Genomic DNA, 18,685 nt, shown 5'->3' on the forward strand with positions numbered 1-18,685 from the left:
CCTCGCGCGCTGCGCTAAGAAATTGTGTCCCTCCCCCATGTTGTGATAGCGATTTCCGCCCCTGAATGGTTGTAGCTATGTTATTGTGCCTTTTTATTCTTTATTCTTGAAATAAAACCATAATTCATTATGCTAAAAGAAAAAAAAATTACATATAGGACTATGACAAAATTAAAATTCCATTGAATTAAATAAAAATTCTCATTCTCTCGGGTAGAAATAAAGTGTGCAGTATGTTTAAAAAGTGGGGATTTTTCCAATTTACGTAGTCACTAAAATTTATGTTGGGGTCGGAGTCGGGACTTTTTTTACTGACTCTGACTCCAGCAGTACTAAACTTGCTCCGACTCCGACTCCACGGCCCTGGTATAAATATAATTTGTGTGGGAGAGCAGGGGATGAAATATATATATATATAGTCTAGTATATGAGAACCATTTGATGTTGGCGTCTCAGTGAATTTTAGTTGCCTTTGTGAATTGTGGCTTTTAGATTCAGTAATGGATAATGTTGCATTTTCTTGTGCATCGCAAAAAAAAAACGTATCTTCCAAACTATCTGGAGGTTAGCAAGTTATAGGAGCAGAATTAAGCAATTCGCCACATCAAGTTTACTCGGCCATTCAATTATCGTTGATCTATCCCTCCTTCATCCGTATTTTGTCTTCTCCCCATAACCTCTGACACCAGTTTCAATCAGGAATCTGTCAATCTCTGCCTTAAAAATATCCATTGACACCCTCTGTGGCAATGAATTCCACAGATTCACCACCCTCTGACTGAAGAAATTCCTCCTTATCTCCTTTCAAAAGGTAAGTCCTTTCATTCTGAGGCTGTGCCCTCTCGTCCTAGACTCTCCCGCTAGTGGAAGCATCCTCTCCACATCCACTCTATCCAGGCCTTTCACTATTACGCACATTTCAATGAGGTGTCCCGTCATCCTTCTAAATTGCAGCGAGTACAGACCCAGTACGGTCAAACGCTAACTGTATGTTAGCCCAATCAACCCTGGGATAATTCTTGTAAACCTCCTCTGGACCCTCTCCAAAGGCAATGAATCTTTACTCAGAAATGGGGCCCAAAACGGGTAGCACAGCGGTAGATTTACTGCCTTACAGCGCTTGCAGCGCCAGGGACCCGTGTTAGATCCCGTCTATGGGTGCTGTCTGTACAGAGTTTGTACGTTCTCCCCGTGATCTGCTTGCGTTTTTTCCCCCCAAGATCTTCGGGTTCCCCTCACACTCTGAAGACGTATAGTTTTGCAGGTTAATTGGCTCGGTGTAAGTTGTCCCTGGTGTGTGTGGGATAGTGTTAATGTGCGCAGGCCTGTTTCCGCGCTGTATCTCTAAACTAAACCGTTCACAATACACCAGATTACACCTGACCTGTGCCTTATATATCCTCGGCATTTACATCCTGGTTTTTATTTCTAAGTTTCTCAGATCCAGGTGGAGTTAGCAGTGCGTGGGGGAGTGAGTCAGTGGCTCTGTGATCCAGTCTTAGCCTTTTGCTTTTCAACCAACATGGCCCAGCCCTTTGAGTGCAAGTGATTCATTGAGATTTAGTTTAGTTTTCTCCACGCTCCATTGGTTTTTGTGACTCAACCATATGTTATCTCCCAGGTAGTGTATCCGCTGTGGCATTGTATCACTGCTGCCTCTGTGTCAGAAGGTCAGTCACAGAGTCTTATACCCTGGAAACAGACCCTTCGGCCCAACTTGCCCACACTGACCAACATTCTTGATTAGTACAGGTGGAGAAGGCAGGAGAATGGGGTTGAGAGGGAAAGATAACGCAACCACGATTGAATGGTGGAGTAGACCTGATGGGCCGAATGGCCTAAATCTGCTCCAATAACTTATGAACTCTTGAACATGTCCCATCTCCACACGTGCCACAAGCCTGTATTTGGCCTCTAAACCTGTCCTTTCCATGTATCTGTCTAGTTGCTTCTTAAATGTTGCGATAGTCCCTGTCTCAACTACCTACTCCGTCAGCTCGTTCCACACACTCAAGCCCTCTGTGTGAAAAGGTTACCCCTCAGATTCATGCGTCACAGCCCCATTCTAGATACAGGAGCACATCCCACAGGATTATATCATTGCTGCCTCTGTGTCAGAACGATGTCGGGGTTTGCAGGTGCATTGGCCTCTGTAAAATCGCAGCAGGTCTGCAAGGAGCGGGTGAGCGAGTAGGATAACAGAACTGGTGCGAATGGTTGACGTGGATTCAGTGGGCTGAAGGGCCTGTTTCCATGCTGCATCTCTGAAATAAACCAAACCAAGGTAGTGCACGTTTATCGATCACACAGCCAGGTAAAACGTGGTGCTTCCAACCCGTGCTGATTTAATGACAAAGTAACATCCATCATGAGGGGGTTTCCTCCCCCTCATACCACCTCAACCTCTCCCCAGCTGCAGGAAGGAACTGCAGATGCTCTGGTATTTTATTTAATTCACCTGTTTCATCAATAATGTTTTATTATTAATGTTTTATGTGTCATTCCTAACTGTCACTGTATGTCATGTTATCACTTGCGGGCAGAGCACCAAGGCAAATTCCTTGTATGTGAATACTTGGCCAATAAACTTATTAATTATCATTATCTCATTCATTATCTTCATGCTGGTTTACACCAAAGATAGACACAAAATGCTGGAGTAACTCAGCGGGACAGGCAGCCTCTCTGGACAGAAGGAATGGGTGACGTTTCGGGTGGAGACCCTTCTTCAGACTAAGAGTTTACTAATCTGTTTGCCTCTCCTCTTGCAGGACCCCATGCCAACAATCATGACCACCGATCACCCCGCACGTCAGCTTTTGGATTTCAACCAGAAGCTTGACATCAACCTGCTGGACAACGTAGTAAATTGTTTGTATCACGGGGAAGGCCCCCAGGTAAGGCTAACCATTGGGTGACACCTCCTCTTCACGACAACCTGTTTCTCTTCAAAAACGTGCTGCGATCATAAGTGATTTTTAGCCTTGAGATAGAACCACCATGTCATCCTCTACCTCCTGCAGTGAGAGAGCCTGGTGTGCGAAAAGTCTGTCATGAGCAAATAGTTACTCGTGCTTTGCTTGGGTAACAAGGGTCGGCGGAAAAGGCAGTGGGCCCCTGATATTGGTGGCCTAACAGCACATGTGGGAGCGTTATTAGGTCATTGGTGAAAGGAGCAGATTTAGGCCAATCGGCCCATCACGTCCATCAGTTGGGGCCCATCTGCCCATGGAATTCTCTGCCACAGGAGACAGTGGAGGCCAATTCCCTGGATGTTTTCAAGAGAGAATTAGATTTAGCTCTTATGGCTAACGGAATCAAGGGATATGGAGAGAAAGCAGGAACGGGGTATTGATTGTGGATGATCAACCGTGATCACATTGTAAGGCGGTGCTGGCTTGAAGGGCCAAATGGCCTAGTCCTGAACCTATTTTTATATGTGACAAATCACAGTTAAATTCTTTGTTTTGCATACCCAAAGTAGGAATGGGGTACTGATTGTGGATGATCAGCCATGATCACATTGATTGGCGGTGCTGGTTGAAAGGGCCGAATGGCCTACTCCTGCACCTACTGTCTATGTTTCTATGTCTACTCTACCATTCAATCATGGGTGATCTATTTCCCCTTCCTAGTCCCATTCTCCTGCCTTCTCCCCACAACCCCTGACACCCGGTATTTTATCGTTCTGTTATCGGCAGCCAGAAACTTGTGACTGCACGTGTAGGAAGGGACTGCAGATGCTGGTTTACACAAAGTGCTGGAGTAGCTCAGCGGGTCAGGCAGCATCTCTGGAGAGAGGGAATCGGTGACATTTCGGGTCGAGATGTCACCGATTCTTTAGGATAAGTTGTGCCTGCAGTTGAGGCGGTGAAGAGATTTATGGAAGCATTACCCGGATTGGGAAGTTAAGGCTCTTGAGGAAATGTTGAGACTGTTGATGTGATTTTTGGAGAATGAACTGAATTGTGTAGCATAAAACAATTGTGGGAGAACCTATTGAACACAGCAGGGGCAGAAAATATAAGAGGATAGAAACAAAATGCTGGAGTAACAGCACTCATGCAGCATCTCCTGATGATATTTACAGTGTAGACCAGCATCTGCAGATCCTTCCTACACAAAAATAAGAGGAATCAAGTTGTAATGAATGATGAAAGGATGAGAGGGGGAGATGGGATGGGAGGGGTCTTGAACTCATTGTCCCGAAGGGCAGGAGAGGCAGAAATCCTCATTGCATTTAGAAATGTTAAGGAATTGGTAACGTTCTGCATAGTAGGCTGTTCTGGAAGGTTAGATTGCATGGGATCCAGTTGGATAAATAATTGGCTTGATGATGGAAATCAAAGGGTGATGGTGGAAGGTTGTTTTTCAGACTGGTAGGCCCGTGACTAGCGGTGTGCCTCAAGGATTGGTGCCTAACCAATTTGCTGTTAGTTGTTTATGTCAATCATTTGGATAAGATTGCACAAGGCACGGTTAGCAAGCTGCGTAGGAAGGAACTGCAGATGCTGATTTAAATCGGAGGCAACATCTCTGGAGTAGAGGAATGGGTGATGTTTCGGGTCGAGGCCCTTCTTCAGACTCTTCAGACGGTTAGTAAGCTGGCAGTTGACATTAAAATATGTGGTTTCCTAGGCAGTGAAGCGGGATAACAAGAATTATAGTGGGATCTCCAACTGGTGGGTAAGTTGGTTGAGGAATTGCTAATGAAACTTAATTCAATGTGTGAGGTGTTGCATTTTGAGAAGAGAAACCAGTGTGGAACTTTCACAGTGAGAGATGGGAAGTGCTGTACCGGGCCTGGGAGGACATTGAACCTGATGTGTGGGAATGAACTGTACATGCTGGTTTATACTGAAGATAGACACAATGTGCTGGAGTTTCTCAGGCAGCTCCTCTGGCCAAAGAGGATGGATGGCATTCCTTATTGTAATCCTTCTTTAGATTATCTAAGTATCAGATTGATCTATCTATCAATGATAGACTGTCTAGAAGTGTCTGTCTTAACACGGTATGACAGGTGAACAGGGTGGTGAAGAAGGCTTGGAGCATGCTGGCCTCCTTCAGTTGTGTAGTTGAGTTTGGACAGTGGGCTCAACGGTCTCCATGTATCAGCTTCTCTTCTTCTTATCGAGTCCACATCACAAGATTAGAAATTGTTCACACTTCTCGGCATCTGCATACAATGGTGTCTGTCTTGTGCGTGGTGGTGGAAAGATTGGTGGAAACAGGGGGTCGCGACGTGAACGCTCTTTCCTTGACCCCCATATATCAGCTGAACAGGATAAAAGATAGACTGCCCAGTCCATCATCGGCTCTGACCTCCCTACCATCGAGGGGATCTATAGCAGTCGCTGCCTCAAAAAGGCTGCCAGCATCAAGGACCCACGCCATCCTGGCCACTCACTCATCTCCCCTCTGCCTTCAGGTAGAAAGTACAGGAGCCTGAAATCTGCAAGGTCCAGGTTCAGGAACAGCTACTTCCCCACAGCCATCAGGCTATTAAACTCAACTCAAACAAAACTCTGAACATTAATAGCCCATTGCATTTTATCTGTTTATTTATATATATGTGTGTGTGTGTGTGTATATATATATATATATATATATATATATATATATATTATATATACACATTCATTCATTCATTGGTATATGGTCACACTAATCTGTTCTGTATTTATTTATGCCTACTATATTCTGTTGTGCTGAAGCAAAGCAAGAATTTCATTGTCCTAGCTGGGACACATGATATTAAACTCTCTTGAATCTTGATGAATAAACAAGGAACTAATATTTGGTATTTCCGTTTCTTTCCCCAGCAACGAATGGCACAAGAGATATTAACTCATTTGAAGGAGCATCCCGATGCGTGGACCAGGGTGGATACCATACTAGAGTTTTCTCAGAACATGAACACAAAGGTAAGCAGAATATCAACAATGGAATATCGACACAAACCGCTGGAGTACCTCGACGGGTCAGGCAGTACCCCTGGAGAAAATGGAACCTGAGTTACATTATAATCCAAAAGAGCTTTTTAAAGTCAACTTTCTAGTTACTTTTTAAAAATATTTGTATATATTCCTCGATGCTTATACCTTCTGTGGAATTAATTTCCACAGACGCAGTGCTTCCACACCTCAAAAAAAATATTCCTGAACTAGAATGCCAAATGACCTGGAATTTAATGGTATTTCGTTGCCCAGTAAAGCCTTCCCCAACTGCGCATGTAGGACTGCCGCCCCATCTGTGCCCCACTGCACATGTGCGTGGAGACGGCGTCTCTACCGCGTCACCAGCGCCATTTTCAATTGTGACGCGGCTGACGGGCCTCCTCCAAATGCGCAGGCGCGGATGGTGGTAAATATGCCGGTACATACTTTATTTCCGCAAATCATCCCGCAGGCCTGATTGGACCCCTTCCGGTATCCGCGTGTGCGTGCGCTGTTGGGGCGGCATTTGCACGTGCGTAGTTGGGGAAGGCTTAGCGGCCCAGGACATTTCCTGAAATTTCTTGAAATTATTTTATTTCCCTGAAATTACCCGAAGACGAGCAGAATTTCCCGAATTTCGGGCAATTTCCTTCAAAATGGAAACACTGCACAGACGGCTGTGGAGGCCAAGACAATGGATATTTTTAACGTGGATGTTGATAGATTTTTGATTAGTACCCGGTGTCGAGGGTTATGGGGAGAAGGCAGGAGAATGGGGTTGAGAGGGAAAGATGATTGAATGGCGAAGTAGACGATGGGCCGAATGGCCTAATTCTGGTGCTATAACTTATGAACCTTCGGAAGAGCCCAAAGGAAATGTTAAGGGGAGCTGCTAAATAGCAGCTTAAACTGAAGCAGAATCTATGAATTATTATATGGAAGGAGGCCATTCGGCCCATTAAATCTACTGGCTACATGCAAATTATGTATGATGGAACTGCAGATGCTGGTTTACACTGAAGATGGGCACAAAATGCTGGATTAACTCAGTGGGTCAGGCAGCATCTCTGGGGGGAAAAAAGGAATAGGAGGCGTTTCAGACCTGAAGAAGGGTTTTGACCCGAAACGTCGCATATTCCTTTTCTCCAGAGATGCTGCCTGAAGCTCTATGTCATGGGTGGGCAACCTTGTTCTGCATCGGGGCCGGGTGGCATGCCCGTGAGCGGATGGCGGGCCACATCTATCACGTGTTCACATAGATCCTGCCCCTTCGAGGATGCCACCCGGAGCAACTTGTCCCTAGTTACGGGCGCTCATTAACATGGCGTACCTACGGACCATTGCCTTAACATTTCCTTTGGGCCATTCCGAAGGTTCATAAGTTATCGGCCCAGAATTAGGCCATTCGGCCTATCAAGTCTACTTCGCCGTTCAATCATCTCTGCCTTCATCACCACCTCTGGCAACACATTCCAGGCACTCACCTCACTGTGCAATAATAGACAGCTTACCCCTCACATCTCCTTTAAATGTTGACCCTCTCACCTTAAAGCTGCCCCCTCTAGTCTTTGACATTTGCACCCTGGGTGGAAACATTTTTGACTGTCTACCCTATCTACGCCGTTCATAATGTTTTGAGGATGTGTATAGATTGGAGAGGTTGAAACTGTTCTATCATGTCTCCCCTCAACCTCTTGATTGCCTGAGAAAGCAATCAAAGTTTATCCAACCTCACCTTTATAGGCAACAGTCTCAGTCTCTCCAGTCTATATCTCATTCCTGGAATTATTTGGAACACAATATTCCACACCTGGAGTATTGTGTGCAGTTTTGGTCCCCTAATTTGAGCAAGGACATTCTTGCTATTGAGGGAGTGCAGCGTAGGTTTACAAGGTTAATTCCTGGGATGGTGGGACTGTCATATGCTGAGAGAATCGAGCGGCTGGGTTTGTGTACTCTGGAGTTTAGAAGGATGAGAGGGGATGTTATTGAAACATATAAGATTATTAAGGGTTTGGATAAATAATCCTTATTTATCCAAATAATCAATGTTTGGATAAATATTTATCCAATTAATGCTTATACCTTCTATGGAATTCATTGCCACAGACTGCTGTGGAGGCCAAGACAATGGAAATTTTTAAGGTGGAGATTGATAGATTTTTGATTAGTACCCAGTGTCTGGGGTTATGGGGAGAAGGCAGGAGAATGGGGTTGAGAGGGAAAGACGATTGAGATCTCAGCCTTGCGAGCAGCATCTGCGGAAAGAGAAACCAGCCAACATTTCGGGTCAGCAATTCTACCTCAAAAATGGGGAAAGAGTGGAGTGGTTGTTATCTAAAAAGGATCAATTGCGGGGGAGAAGTGAGATGTTAAATGGATTAGGTGGTGAGCTGCATGAGCATTGACCATTAGCCCTACGTTGGATGAGAAAGGAGCCTATGCTTGATAATGGGAAATGGTGTGAGAGCAGTTCGCTTCGGTTTAGAGATACAGCGCGGAAACAGGCCCCTCGTCGCACCGAGTCCGCACCGACTAGCGATCCCCGCACATTAACACTATCCTATACACCACTGGGGATAATTTACATTTAAACCAAGCCAATTAACCTACAAACCTGTAAATCTTTGGAGTGTGGGAGGTCTCGGAGAAATCCCACGCGGTCATGGTGAGAACGTACAAACTCAAAGCTGTAGTTGGAAAACTCGGCTGTTCATTCCAGAAGGTTCCAGAATGCCCAGACAGAAGATGTCTTACGCGGCGCAGTGGCGCAGTGGAGGAGTTGCTGCCTTACAGCGCCAGAGACCCGGGTTTGATCCTGACTGCGGGTGCTGTCTGCACGGAGTTTGTACAGAATGCCAGTGGGTTTTCTCCAGGCAGCTCCAGTTTCCTTTCATGCTCCAAAGATGTGCTGGGTTTGTAAGCTAATTGGCTTGGTTTAAACGTAAATTGTCCCGAGTGTGTGTAGGATAGTGTTAATTTGCGGGGATCGCTGATCGGCACGGGCCGAAAGGACCTGTTTCCGCTGTGGAATTTCCAAACTAAACTAAAACTAAACTAAAAAAAATGTCTTGGAAGGTTGGGCAGCATAAATGGAAGGAATGGATAGGTGACATTCCATGTCGTGACTTCAGACTGACAAGGGCAAGGTCCCAGACCCAAAATATTATCTGTTTAATCCCTCCATAGATTCTACCTGACCCATTGTATTCCTTCAGCACTTTGAGTTTTGCTCAAGGTTCCAGCATCCCCAGATCTTTGTGTTTCCCTGCGATGTATCTTCCTCGATCCTCGGTTCCAGAACCTTTTAATGCCCCTGCTTCATGATCTTAGTTTTAAAGTTCTTAATTATCACAACCACGCAGCCTTTGCAAAGGGAGAGTTCCATCTATTTGCTAAATCCAAAAGAAATCTTGCAGGTAGTGGTGTAGAAACATAGAAAATAGGTGCAGGAGTAGGCCATTCGGCCCTTCGAGCTAGCACCACCATTCAATATGATCATGGCTGATCATCCAAAATCAGTACCCCATTCCTGATTTCTTCACATATCCATTGATTCCATTAGCCCTAAGAGCTATATCGAACTCTCTCTTGAAAACATCAAGTGAATTGGCCTCTACTGCCTTCTGTGGCAGAGAATTCCACAGATGCACAACTCTCTAGGTGAAAAATATGGAAACGTGGAGTACTTTGGAAGCACAGGATGTCGCAACGGTAGAGTTGCTGTCTTCAGCACCAGATGGTTGAGGGTCTTAAAGGAAGTATTTTTTTAACCTAAGTCTGAGCGAGACTGGAATTGGATTCCATGGTCTGGATGTTAGTTCGGTAATTTGTTGTCTGGGCTAATGTCTGAGGGTCAGGTACTTTAAATGGAGGGTGACTCGCCAAGAAAAACCAAGAAGAGTCTCGACCCGAAACGTCGCCTATTTCCTTCGCTCCATAGATGCTGCCTCACCCGCTGGGTTTCTCCAGCTTTTTTGTCTACCACCAAGAAAGACTGATCTTTGCAGTAGACCAGTGAACAATAAAATCACGACCAACCTTGTACATTCCGCGCCTACCTCCTACCTCAGAAAGTTGTTCAGTCATTCAAAAATCCACACAGGCTCCACCTACCATGTTTTTGTGTTGTTCCTTCTGTATCTTTACCTGGGTGGCTGAGCACACCACAGATACTGACCTCTAGCGCGGGTCCAGATTTAGACTTCAGCCTATAGTCTTTAGAGATACAGCACGGAAACAGGCCCTTCGTCCCACCGAGTCCGCCCCAACCAGCCCTAGCACTATCCTACACTAGCACTACCCCACACACGAGATAATTTACAATTTGCAGCAGCCCAATTAACCAACAAACCTGTACGTCTTTGGAGTGTGGGAGGAAACTGGAGCACCCTGACAAAACCCACGCGCCAACAGGGAGGTTGCACAAACTCCATACAGACTGCACCTGTAGTCGGGATTGAACCTGGGCAACAACTCTCCTGCTGTTCCGCAAAATGTTTCTAAAATTATAAACTGTCCCTGTTGCGTAGGATAGTGTTAGTGTCCGAGGTGATCGATGGTCAGAGCGGACTAGGTGGGCGGAGGGGCCTGTTTCCGCGCTGTCTCTCTGAAGTTTAAAGACTTGGAGGAAGCTCTTGCGTGTGGGGAGTGGATTTAAAATAATAGTGTTTACCAGATGCTATTATTAAAACGCCACTGATTATTTTTAATGTTTGTTTCTCAGTACTATGCCTTGCAAATACTGGAAAATGTGATTAAAACACGTTGGAAAATACTCCCCAGGAATCAGTGTGAAGGTAAGTCGAGCAGTTCTCTTCCGCTCCTCTGTTTTGGAAAAAAGAATCTTAATTAAATATCACCTTTTTTTTTCTCTTTCTTACAGGAATAAAAAAGTATGTCGTGGGTTTAATAATTAAAACGTCTTCAGAGACCTTGGAGGTAAATTTAAAAAAACCTGTGCACTTCAAATATTTCAGTTTTATATTTGTTTTCCTGAATCTTCACTTTAGCTCTTAAGGGCCTGTCCCACTTAGGTGATTTTTTTTAAAGCGACTGCCTTGACTGTCATGGTCGTTGCAGGTTGCCAAAAAAAAACGGTGACTGTACGCCCCTACGACATACAACAGCGCATACAAAAGTATTATAATAAGATTAAAATTGAAATTATCTACAATATAACTTTAATGGAATTCACTGATGTCATCAGCGGCAGCTACCTACGTTATCCTGGCAACATCCTACTTCATCCTGGTGCCAGCACCTACATCATGCTACATCAGGCTACCCCCATTGGGGTCAAGACAACAGTCGCCGAAAAGTTTTGAACATTTCAAAATTCTGCGGCGACCAGAAAGACTCTACGACTCTTTGGGCGACTGAGGAGATGACACGGGCGGCACCCCGGTGACCGTGTGGTGACAGCCTAGTCGCCTGTAGTCTCCTACAAAATTGCGGAACTGGAACAGGCTCTTTAGAAACCTACCTTTCTATTTCTCTCTGGGCTACGCTCTCTGTTTGGATTTAGCCCTATGCATCCTTCATTTATTTTGATTTGTAGGGTGTGGATTTGACATGTCCTGTCCCTAAATCTCCTTCAATGGAGTACGTGCCCTTCCAGAGCAGTTCTTTTCAGAGGGTGGTTAATAGTTGAGTTTCAGTTCAGTTTATTGTCACGTGTACCGAGGTACAGTGAAAAGCTTTTGCTGCGTGCTAACCAGTCAGCGAAAAGACAATACATGATTACAATCGAGCCGCCCACAGTGTACAGATGCAGGATAAAGGGAATAACATGAATAACGTATAGTGCAAGATAAAGTCCGATCAAAGATAGCCCGAGGGTCTCCAAAGAGGGAGATAGTAGCTCAGGGCTGCCCTCCAGTTGTTGGTAGGATGGTTCAGTTGCCTGATAACAGCTGGGAAGAAACTGTCCCAGTATGTCTGGAATTAAACACATTTTGGCAGGTGATGTCAGATTTACTTCTCTGAAAGATGTTATCAAGCTATAGAAATGTTCACAACAACCTGGTAATTTTGTGGTCACTGTTACTGATGCTAGTTAATTTAATTGTCATAGTAAGACTGAAATTTGATTCCCTGCATCTGAATGCTAGTTCAGTAACTTATTGACTGAGCTCATGTAACATGGTCAGGTACTTTCAATGGAGGGACCCACCAAAAAAACTGATCTTCGCAGTAGTTTAGGTTAGTTTAGAGTTACAGTGCGAAAACAGGCCCTCCGAGCAGTGATCACCCCATGCACTAGCCCTACGCACAAGAGACAATTTACAGCCTTTATCAAAGTCAATGAATCTACAAACCTGTATGTCTTTGAAATATGGGAGGAAACTGGAGCATGGTGGCGCAGAGGTAGAGTTGCTGCCTCACAGCGCCAGAGACCTGACTACGGGTGCTGTCTGTATGGCGTTTGTACGTTCTCCCCGTGACCTGTGTGGGTTTTCTCCGGGAGCTCCAGTTTCCTCCCACGCTACGGTTTGTAGGTTAATTGGCTTGGTAAAATTGTAAATTGTCCTTCGTGTGTTTAGGATAGTGTTGGTCTGCGAGGATCGAAGGGCCTGTTTCCACGTTGTATTTCTAAACTGAAAGCTAAACGGAACACCCGGATAAAACCCATGCGGTCACGGCGAGAACGTACATACTCCGTATAGACAGCACCGGTAGTCAGGATTGAACTCGGATCTCTGTTGCTGTAAGGCAGCAACTCTACCCCTGTGCCTCTGTGTAGTAGATCTGTACATCCACCTCTTTATCCACCTCTGTCATTCTCTTTTCCTGAATGGCTGTTCGGGACAAGTTTCCTTGCTACTTCTATAACCTGTGGAGAAAGTTAAACAGTCCTGTAACTGGCGCGCCCATTTTAATATGGACATGAGCCGCAAAAAACAATTGCCGTCATTTTCTAATGTACATGTTTTTCTCATTTCTTTCCAGAAAGATAAAGTTTACCTTGGAAAACTGAATATGATTCTTGTACAGGTTAGTAAAAGTCTGGCGTGAACTAAATAGTATGTGAGTTTGACAAGCATTCTGAAGTGGAAATTGAATTGGTTCTTGCCCTGGGGAATGGTTTGAGAAATTGCTGTGGTTGGCATTACCTGCTGATCAGGACTGACATATCTCCAATTAACCCACCGGAGTGATGTTACTGGGAATGAGTATTGGGGAGGGGAAGCTATTACGGTGGTGGCATCTCGACAGAAACACTGTTTCGAGTCAAGCAATTGCCAGCGCGGGTGGTCTTTATTTTATCTTTAGTCAGAAGGTGGCAAATCTGTGGAATTCTTTGCCACAGGCAGCTCTGGAGGCCAGGTCAGTGGAAATATTTAAGGCAGTGATAGAGAGATTCTTGATTAGTATGAATGTCGGAGGTTATGGGGAGAAGGCAGGAGAATGGGGTTATGAGGGAGAGATAGATCAACCATGATTGAATGGCGGAGTAGACTCGATGGGCCGAATGGCCTAATTCTACTCCTACCTTATGAGTACTATATCGATTTTATGAACTTGTGATCTTTACCAAAGTACACTGCTCATACTCACACGTGTTCATGAGGCTAAGATATGGATACATCACATGAGTCTGGGCGAGCTGCCAGAGGAGGTAGTTAACGCAGGGACTATGGCAACGCTTAGACAGTTACATGGATAGGACAGGTTTTGAGGGACATAGGCCAAACGTAGGCAGGTGGGACTAGTGTAGATGGGGCGTGTTGGTCGGTGTGGGCAAAGTTGGGCTGAAGGGCCTGTTTCCACCCTGTATGACTCTATGACTGTATGTGTAGTTAAGACATTGATGAAACTTCTACACAGACATTACCTGATTTGCTGAATGAAGAACACTCAGAGAAGAATAACCCCTCCATTAGAAACATAGAACATAGAAAAATAGGTGCAGGAGTAGGCAATTCGGCACTTCGAGCCATCACCGCCAATCAATATGATCATGGCTGATCATCCAAAATCAGTACCTCGTTCCTGCTTTTTCCCCGTATCCCTTGAGTGTGTGTTGCGTCACTTGGTGGAACTGCATGTAATTTGATATCCCCAGGGAACAACTGGCGAGTTGTGTATGTTAGAAATATCTTTTCAGATCAGGAATGAAGAATTTTCTTTTTATGTTTTGACCCCTTTAGAAACTGTTGAAAGCCTTGCAGTTGCTATTGGCAACAACATTTGTGGTTACGTTTATTAATAAAAGAAAATAAAAAAACAATTCTTTCCATGGGCTTGTATCCATCCTTCAATAACTGTACACCTTGCCCACATTATTGCTGCCTGTCCCCCAAAATAAATTTCTTCCAAAAGATTTTGCTAACGATTTTGTATTTGCTTCCTACGGGGCAACCAAAATGTGAGTCCATAATCAGCCTCTCTAACCCCAGCTCTAGATTCTTCTCCAGTAACAGGTTCCTGGCGTATTGTAGTCTGCTAACCATTTGTGGTCCATGGCTTTTTAGAAACATAGAAACATAGAAATTAGGTGCAGGAGTAGGCCATTCGGCCCTTCGAGCCTGCACCGCCATTCAATATGATCATGGCTGATCATCCAACTCATATCCCGTACCTGCCTTCTCTCCATACCCCCTGATCCCCTTAGCCACAAGGGCCACATCTAACTCCCTCTTAAATATCGCCAATGAACTGGCCTCAACTACCCTCTGTGGCAGAGAGTTCCAGAGATTCACCACTCTCTGTGTGAAAAAAAGTTCTTCTCATCTCGGTTTTAAAGGATTTCCCCCTTATCCTTAAGCTGTGACCCCTTGTCCTGGACTTCCCTAACATCGGGAACAATCTTCCTGCATCTAGCCTGTCCAACCCCTTAAGAATTTTGTAAGTTTCTATAAGATCCCCTCTCAATCTCCTAAATTCTAGAGAGTATAAACCAAGTCTATCCAGTCTTTCTTCATAAGACAGTCCTGACATCCCAGGAATCAGTCTGGTGAACCGTCTCTGCACTCCCTCTATGCCAATAATGTCCTTCCTCAGATTTGCAGACCAAAACTGCACGCAATACTCCAGGTGTGGTCTCACCAAGACCCTGTACAAATGCAGTAGAACCTCCCTGCTCCTATACTCAAATCCTTTTGCAATGAAAGCTAACATACCATTCGCTTTCTTTACTGCCTGCTGCACCTGCATGCCTACCTTCAATGACTGGTGTACCATGACACCCAGGTCTCGCTGCATCTCCCCCTTTCCCAATCGGCCACCATTTAGATAATAATTAGATAATTTTCTGAAGCTTACACTTCCTTTCCAAGTCATTGCATCAAGGGCAGTGGTTTTTCATTGCTTGAATGTTTGATATGTGTTATTACTTTAGTGTAGTCCAGGCATACAGCGCAGAAACAGGTCCTTCAGCCCACCGAGTCCGCGCCGACCAGCAATCATCCTGTACGCTAGCACTATCCTACACGCTAGGGACAATTCGCAATTTTTACCGAAGCAAATTAGCCTCCAAACCTGTACGTCTTTGTAATGTGGGAGGAAACCGCAGGCCCCGGAGAAAACCCACGCAGGTCATGGGGAAAACGTACAAACAACACCGGTAGTCAAGATCAAGCCCAGGTCTTCCATCACTGTAAGGCAGCAACTCTGCCACTGTGCCACCCTCTGGAGTGGCTCGGGAGACACTGATGATTAGTGGAAGTGTGGCATCTATTGTTGAAGGTTCTCGACCCAAAACTCTCACCCGTTCCTTCTCTCCTGAGAGGCCGCCTGTCCCGCTGAGTTACTCCAGCATTTTGTGTCTCTATCTATAGTTGGGTCTGCCTTTCTCGAGGGTGGCATAGCTGCACAGCTTGAATTATCCCTAGTGTGTAGAGTGGATACGAGAAAGTGGGGAATTGCATAGAACTAGTGTGAATGGGTGATCGGTGGTCAGCGTGGATCTCGAGCAAACTCACGCGATCACAGGGAGAACATACAGCTCCCGTGGTCAGGATCGAACCCTGGTCCCTGGTGCTGTAAGGCAACAACTCTACTGCTGCGCCACTGTGTTTCCCGTGAATGCAGAAGGTAGTTGCACAATCGCAGAGAGAATGGACAGTCTGGGCACATACCTGTGGGTGAGGCAGGAACCATAGTTTCTTGTCTTTTTATTAGTGTGTGTTAAATGTTTGTGTAAATGTTCTCCGGTTTGTTTTATGTGGCGGGGAGGGGAAGGGGAGGGGTCGGGGGAAACTTTTTTCAGTTTGTTACCTTGCCGGAGATGCGATTAATTTTCGGACCGCATTCTCTGGTCGCTCTGCGGCCTACCATCGATGGAGCTGGAGGCCTCCACGGACTGACCTTGGGGCCCCACCGGGGGGCGCGGCCTTACATCGGAGTCGATCCCTTGCCTGGGATCGCTCCAACCGCGGCCTACGGTCTTTACATCGGGAGCTCGCAGTCTCGGAAGAGGCCGTGGATGTCGGGAGCTCCAACGTCGCGGAAGGTTCGACCAGCCCCGATGCGGGGTTCGATCGTCCGGCGGGGGGGAGCTGACATCCCCCCCCCCACCCCCACCCCCGATGCAGGAGTAGATCGCCTCGACGCGTAGGGCCCAAACGCCGCCAGAGTCAAGATCATCCCGTCAACGGAGGGCTCGAGGGCCCTGAACTCGAAGAGATTGGACTTTGTTTCGCCTTCCATCACAGTGAGGAATGTGGAGGAGTCACTGTGGTGGATGTTTATGTTAAAATGTGTTTTGTGTGTGGTCCGTTGCTTAATATTTGTATGACTGACTTGGCAAATGAAATTCCTCATATGTTGCAAAACATACTTGGCGAATAAAGTATTATTGTGATTGTGAAATGGCGGCTCTACCAGCTGTGCCACCGTGTACTGCTTGTGTATTGCGTCACTTGGTGGAACTGACGTGGAATTTGATGCCTCCCAGGGAACTACTGCGGAGTTGTGTATCTTAGAAATATCCTTTCTGATCGGGAATGAAGAATTCTCTTTTACTGTTTTGACCCCTTTCCTCTTTAAAACTGCAGATTCTCAAACATGAATGGCCCAAAAATTGGCCCACGTTTATAAGCGACATAGTGGGTGCCAGCAGAACCAGCGAGTCTCTGTGTCAGAATAACATGGTTATTCTCAAGCTGCTCAGTGAAGAGGTGTTTGATTTCTCCAGCGGGCAGATGACACAGGTGAAAGCCAAGCATTTAAAGGACAGGTGGGTGCACTGACCTCCCCCAACGCGTATCCTCTCCTGATACGAGAAATGGTCCGACTGTTGGGTGGTTGGAGGTTTGTAGGAGTGGGCATTGTGCTTCTTGGCTGAATTTAGTTTAGTTTAGTTTAGAGATACAGCGCGGAAACAGGTCCTCCGGCCCGCCGAGTCTGCACCGACCAGCGATCCCCGCACATTAACACCACCCTACACGCATCAGGGACAATTTTGTCACATTCATAACCAAGCCAATTACCCAACAAACCTTATCTTTGGAGTGTGGGAAGAAACCAAAGGTCACGGAGAAAACCCATGCAGGTCACGGGGAGACCGTGCAAACTCCTGTACAGCCTGTGGTCAGGACCAAATCCAGCCCTGTGGCGCTGTAAGGCTGTAACTCTACCACCGTACCACCCGAAGGGTTCCCTAAGCATTTCTCTCAAGCAGCTGGCTGTCAACCTGGCAAGACCTTGAGCTGTCAACGTTGGGAGAATAAATGTGTAGGAAGGAACTGCAGATGGTGGGTTAACTTTCTGGATTATCCCTTTGCTGGGCCAACAGAGGCCTTGGGGAGGGAGACGGGGGTGGGGGGGGGGCGGCTGAGATACCAACCTGCAAAGTCAGCTGTTGCTGATCTAGAGGTCAAGAGCCCTGGCTGCAGACGGCAAATTCAACCAGCCGACTGGCCACGGAAGTCTCGATGAGGTCGGGAACGGCCGCCTTACCCAGCCAAGGTGCCACATGTTGTTGGGGGGGCTGGGGGGTTGGGGGGGCTATATTATTTAGTTTAGCAGCAGGAATTAGTAGATGAAAATAAGCAACCTTTAGACAAAAACTCCACCTTTTAATGGATAATTTTAAGGAAGAGATAGATAGATTCTTGATTCGAACGGGTGTCCGAGGTTACGGGGAGAAGGCAGGAGAATGGGGTTGGGAGGGGGAGATAGATCAGCCATGATTGAATGGCGGAGTAGACTTGATAGGTCGAATGGCCTTCTTCTGATCCTATCACTTAATTACCGTATTAACCTTTTCCACTCCTAGTAGCTGTCCTCAGATTAAATTGCATCTGATTTTCTTTTCCTTGTTTTTTCTTTCTCCCCCACAGTATGTGCAATGAATTCTCACAGATATTTCAGCTCTGTCAGTTTGTGATGGTAAGTAAATGTTCCCAAAATGGATAGAAGTGAAAAATCTAAAATCTGAAACAGACTTAAAAAAAAATCAAAATCAAAATCTTATAGAAATGTGTTTAAAATTCTTAAGAGATTGGACAGGCTAGATGCAGGAAAGATGTTCCCCTTGTTGAGGGAGCCCAGAACCAAGGTCACTGTGTGAATAAGGGGTCGGCCATTTAGGACTGAGATGAGAATAAAACTTTTACAGCCAGCGAATTGTGAATCTGTGGAATTCTCTGCCACAGAAGGCGGTGGAGGCCAATTCACTGGGTGTTTTCAAGAGAGAGTTAGATTTAGCTCTAAGGGCTAATGGAATCAGCGATCTTCTTGATGGGTCGAGCGTTGATCTCCTTCCATCTCTGCTGAAACTCGGCGGCCATTGCAGGGTC

The 18,685-nt window shown here is 45.8% G+C and overlaps 1 protein-coding gene across 5 annotated transcripts in view; it reads left to right on the forward strand.

The window, feature by feature from the left end:
• Positions 1–18,685, forward strand: part of LOC129700020 (exportin-1-like) — a 105,161-nt gene that overhangs the window by 48,401 nt on the left and 38,075 nt on the right. For all 5 annotated transcript variants that reach the window (XM_055640167.1, XM_055640164.1, XM_055640165.1 and 2 more), the window contains exons 2-8: positions 2,772–2,897; positions 5,826–5,927; positions 10,666–10,738; positions 10,825–10,880; positions 12,891–12,935; positions 16,940–17,121; positions 18,227–18,275. In XM_055640167.1, coding sequence (XP_055496142.1) covers positions 2,778–2,897; positions 5,826–5,927; positions 10,666–10,738; positions 10,825–10,880; positions 12,891–12,935; positions 16,940–17,121; positions 18,227–18,275 — 627 coding nt within the window. In that variant the 5' untranslated portion in view covers positions 2,772–2,777. The remainder of the gene's footprint in view (positions 1–2,771; positions 2,898–5,825; positions 5,928–10,665; positions 10,739–10,824; positions 10,881–12,890; positions 12,936–16,939; positions 17,122–18,226; positions 18,276–18,685) is intronic.

This window comes from Leucoraja erinacea, chromosome 9, assembly GCF_028641065.1.
Source record: "Leucoraja erinacea ecotype New England chromosome 9, Leri_hhj_1, whole genome shotgun sequence".
In the NCBI taxonomy this organism is placed as follows: domain Eukaryota; kingdom Metazoa; phylum Chordata; class Chondrichthyes; order Rajiformes; family Rajidae; genus Leucoraja; species Leucoraja erinaceus.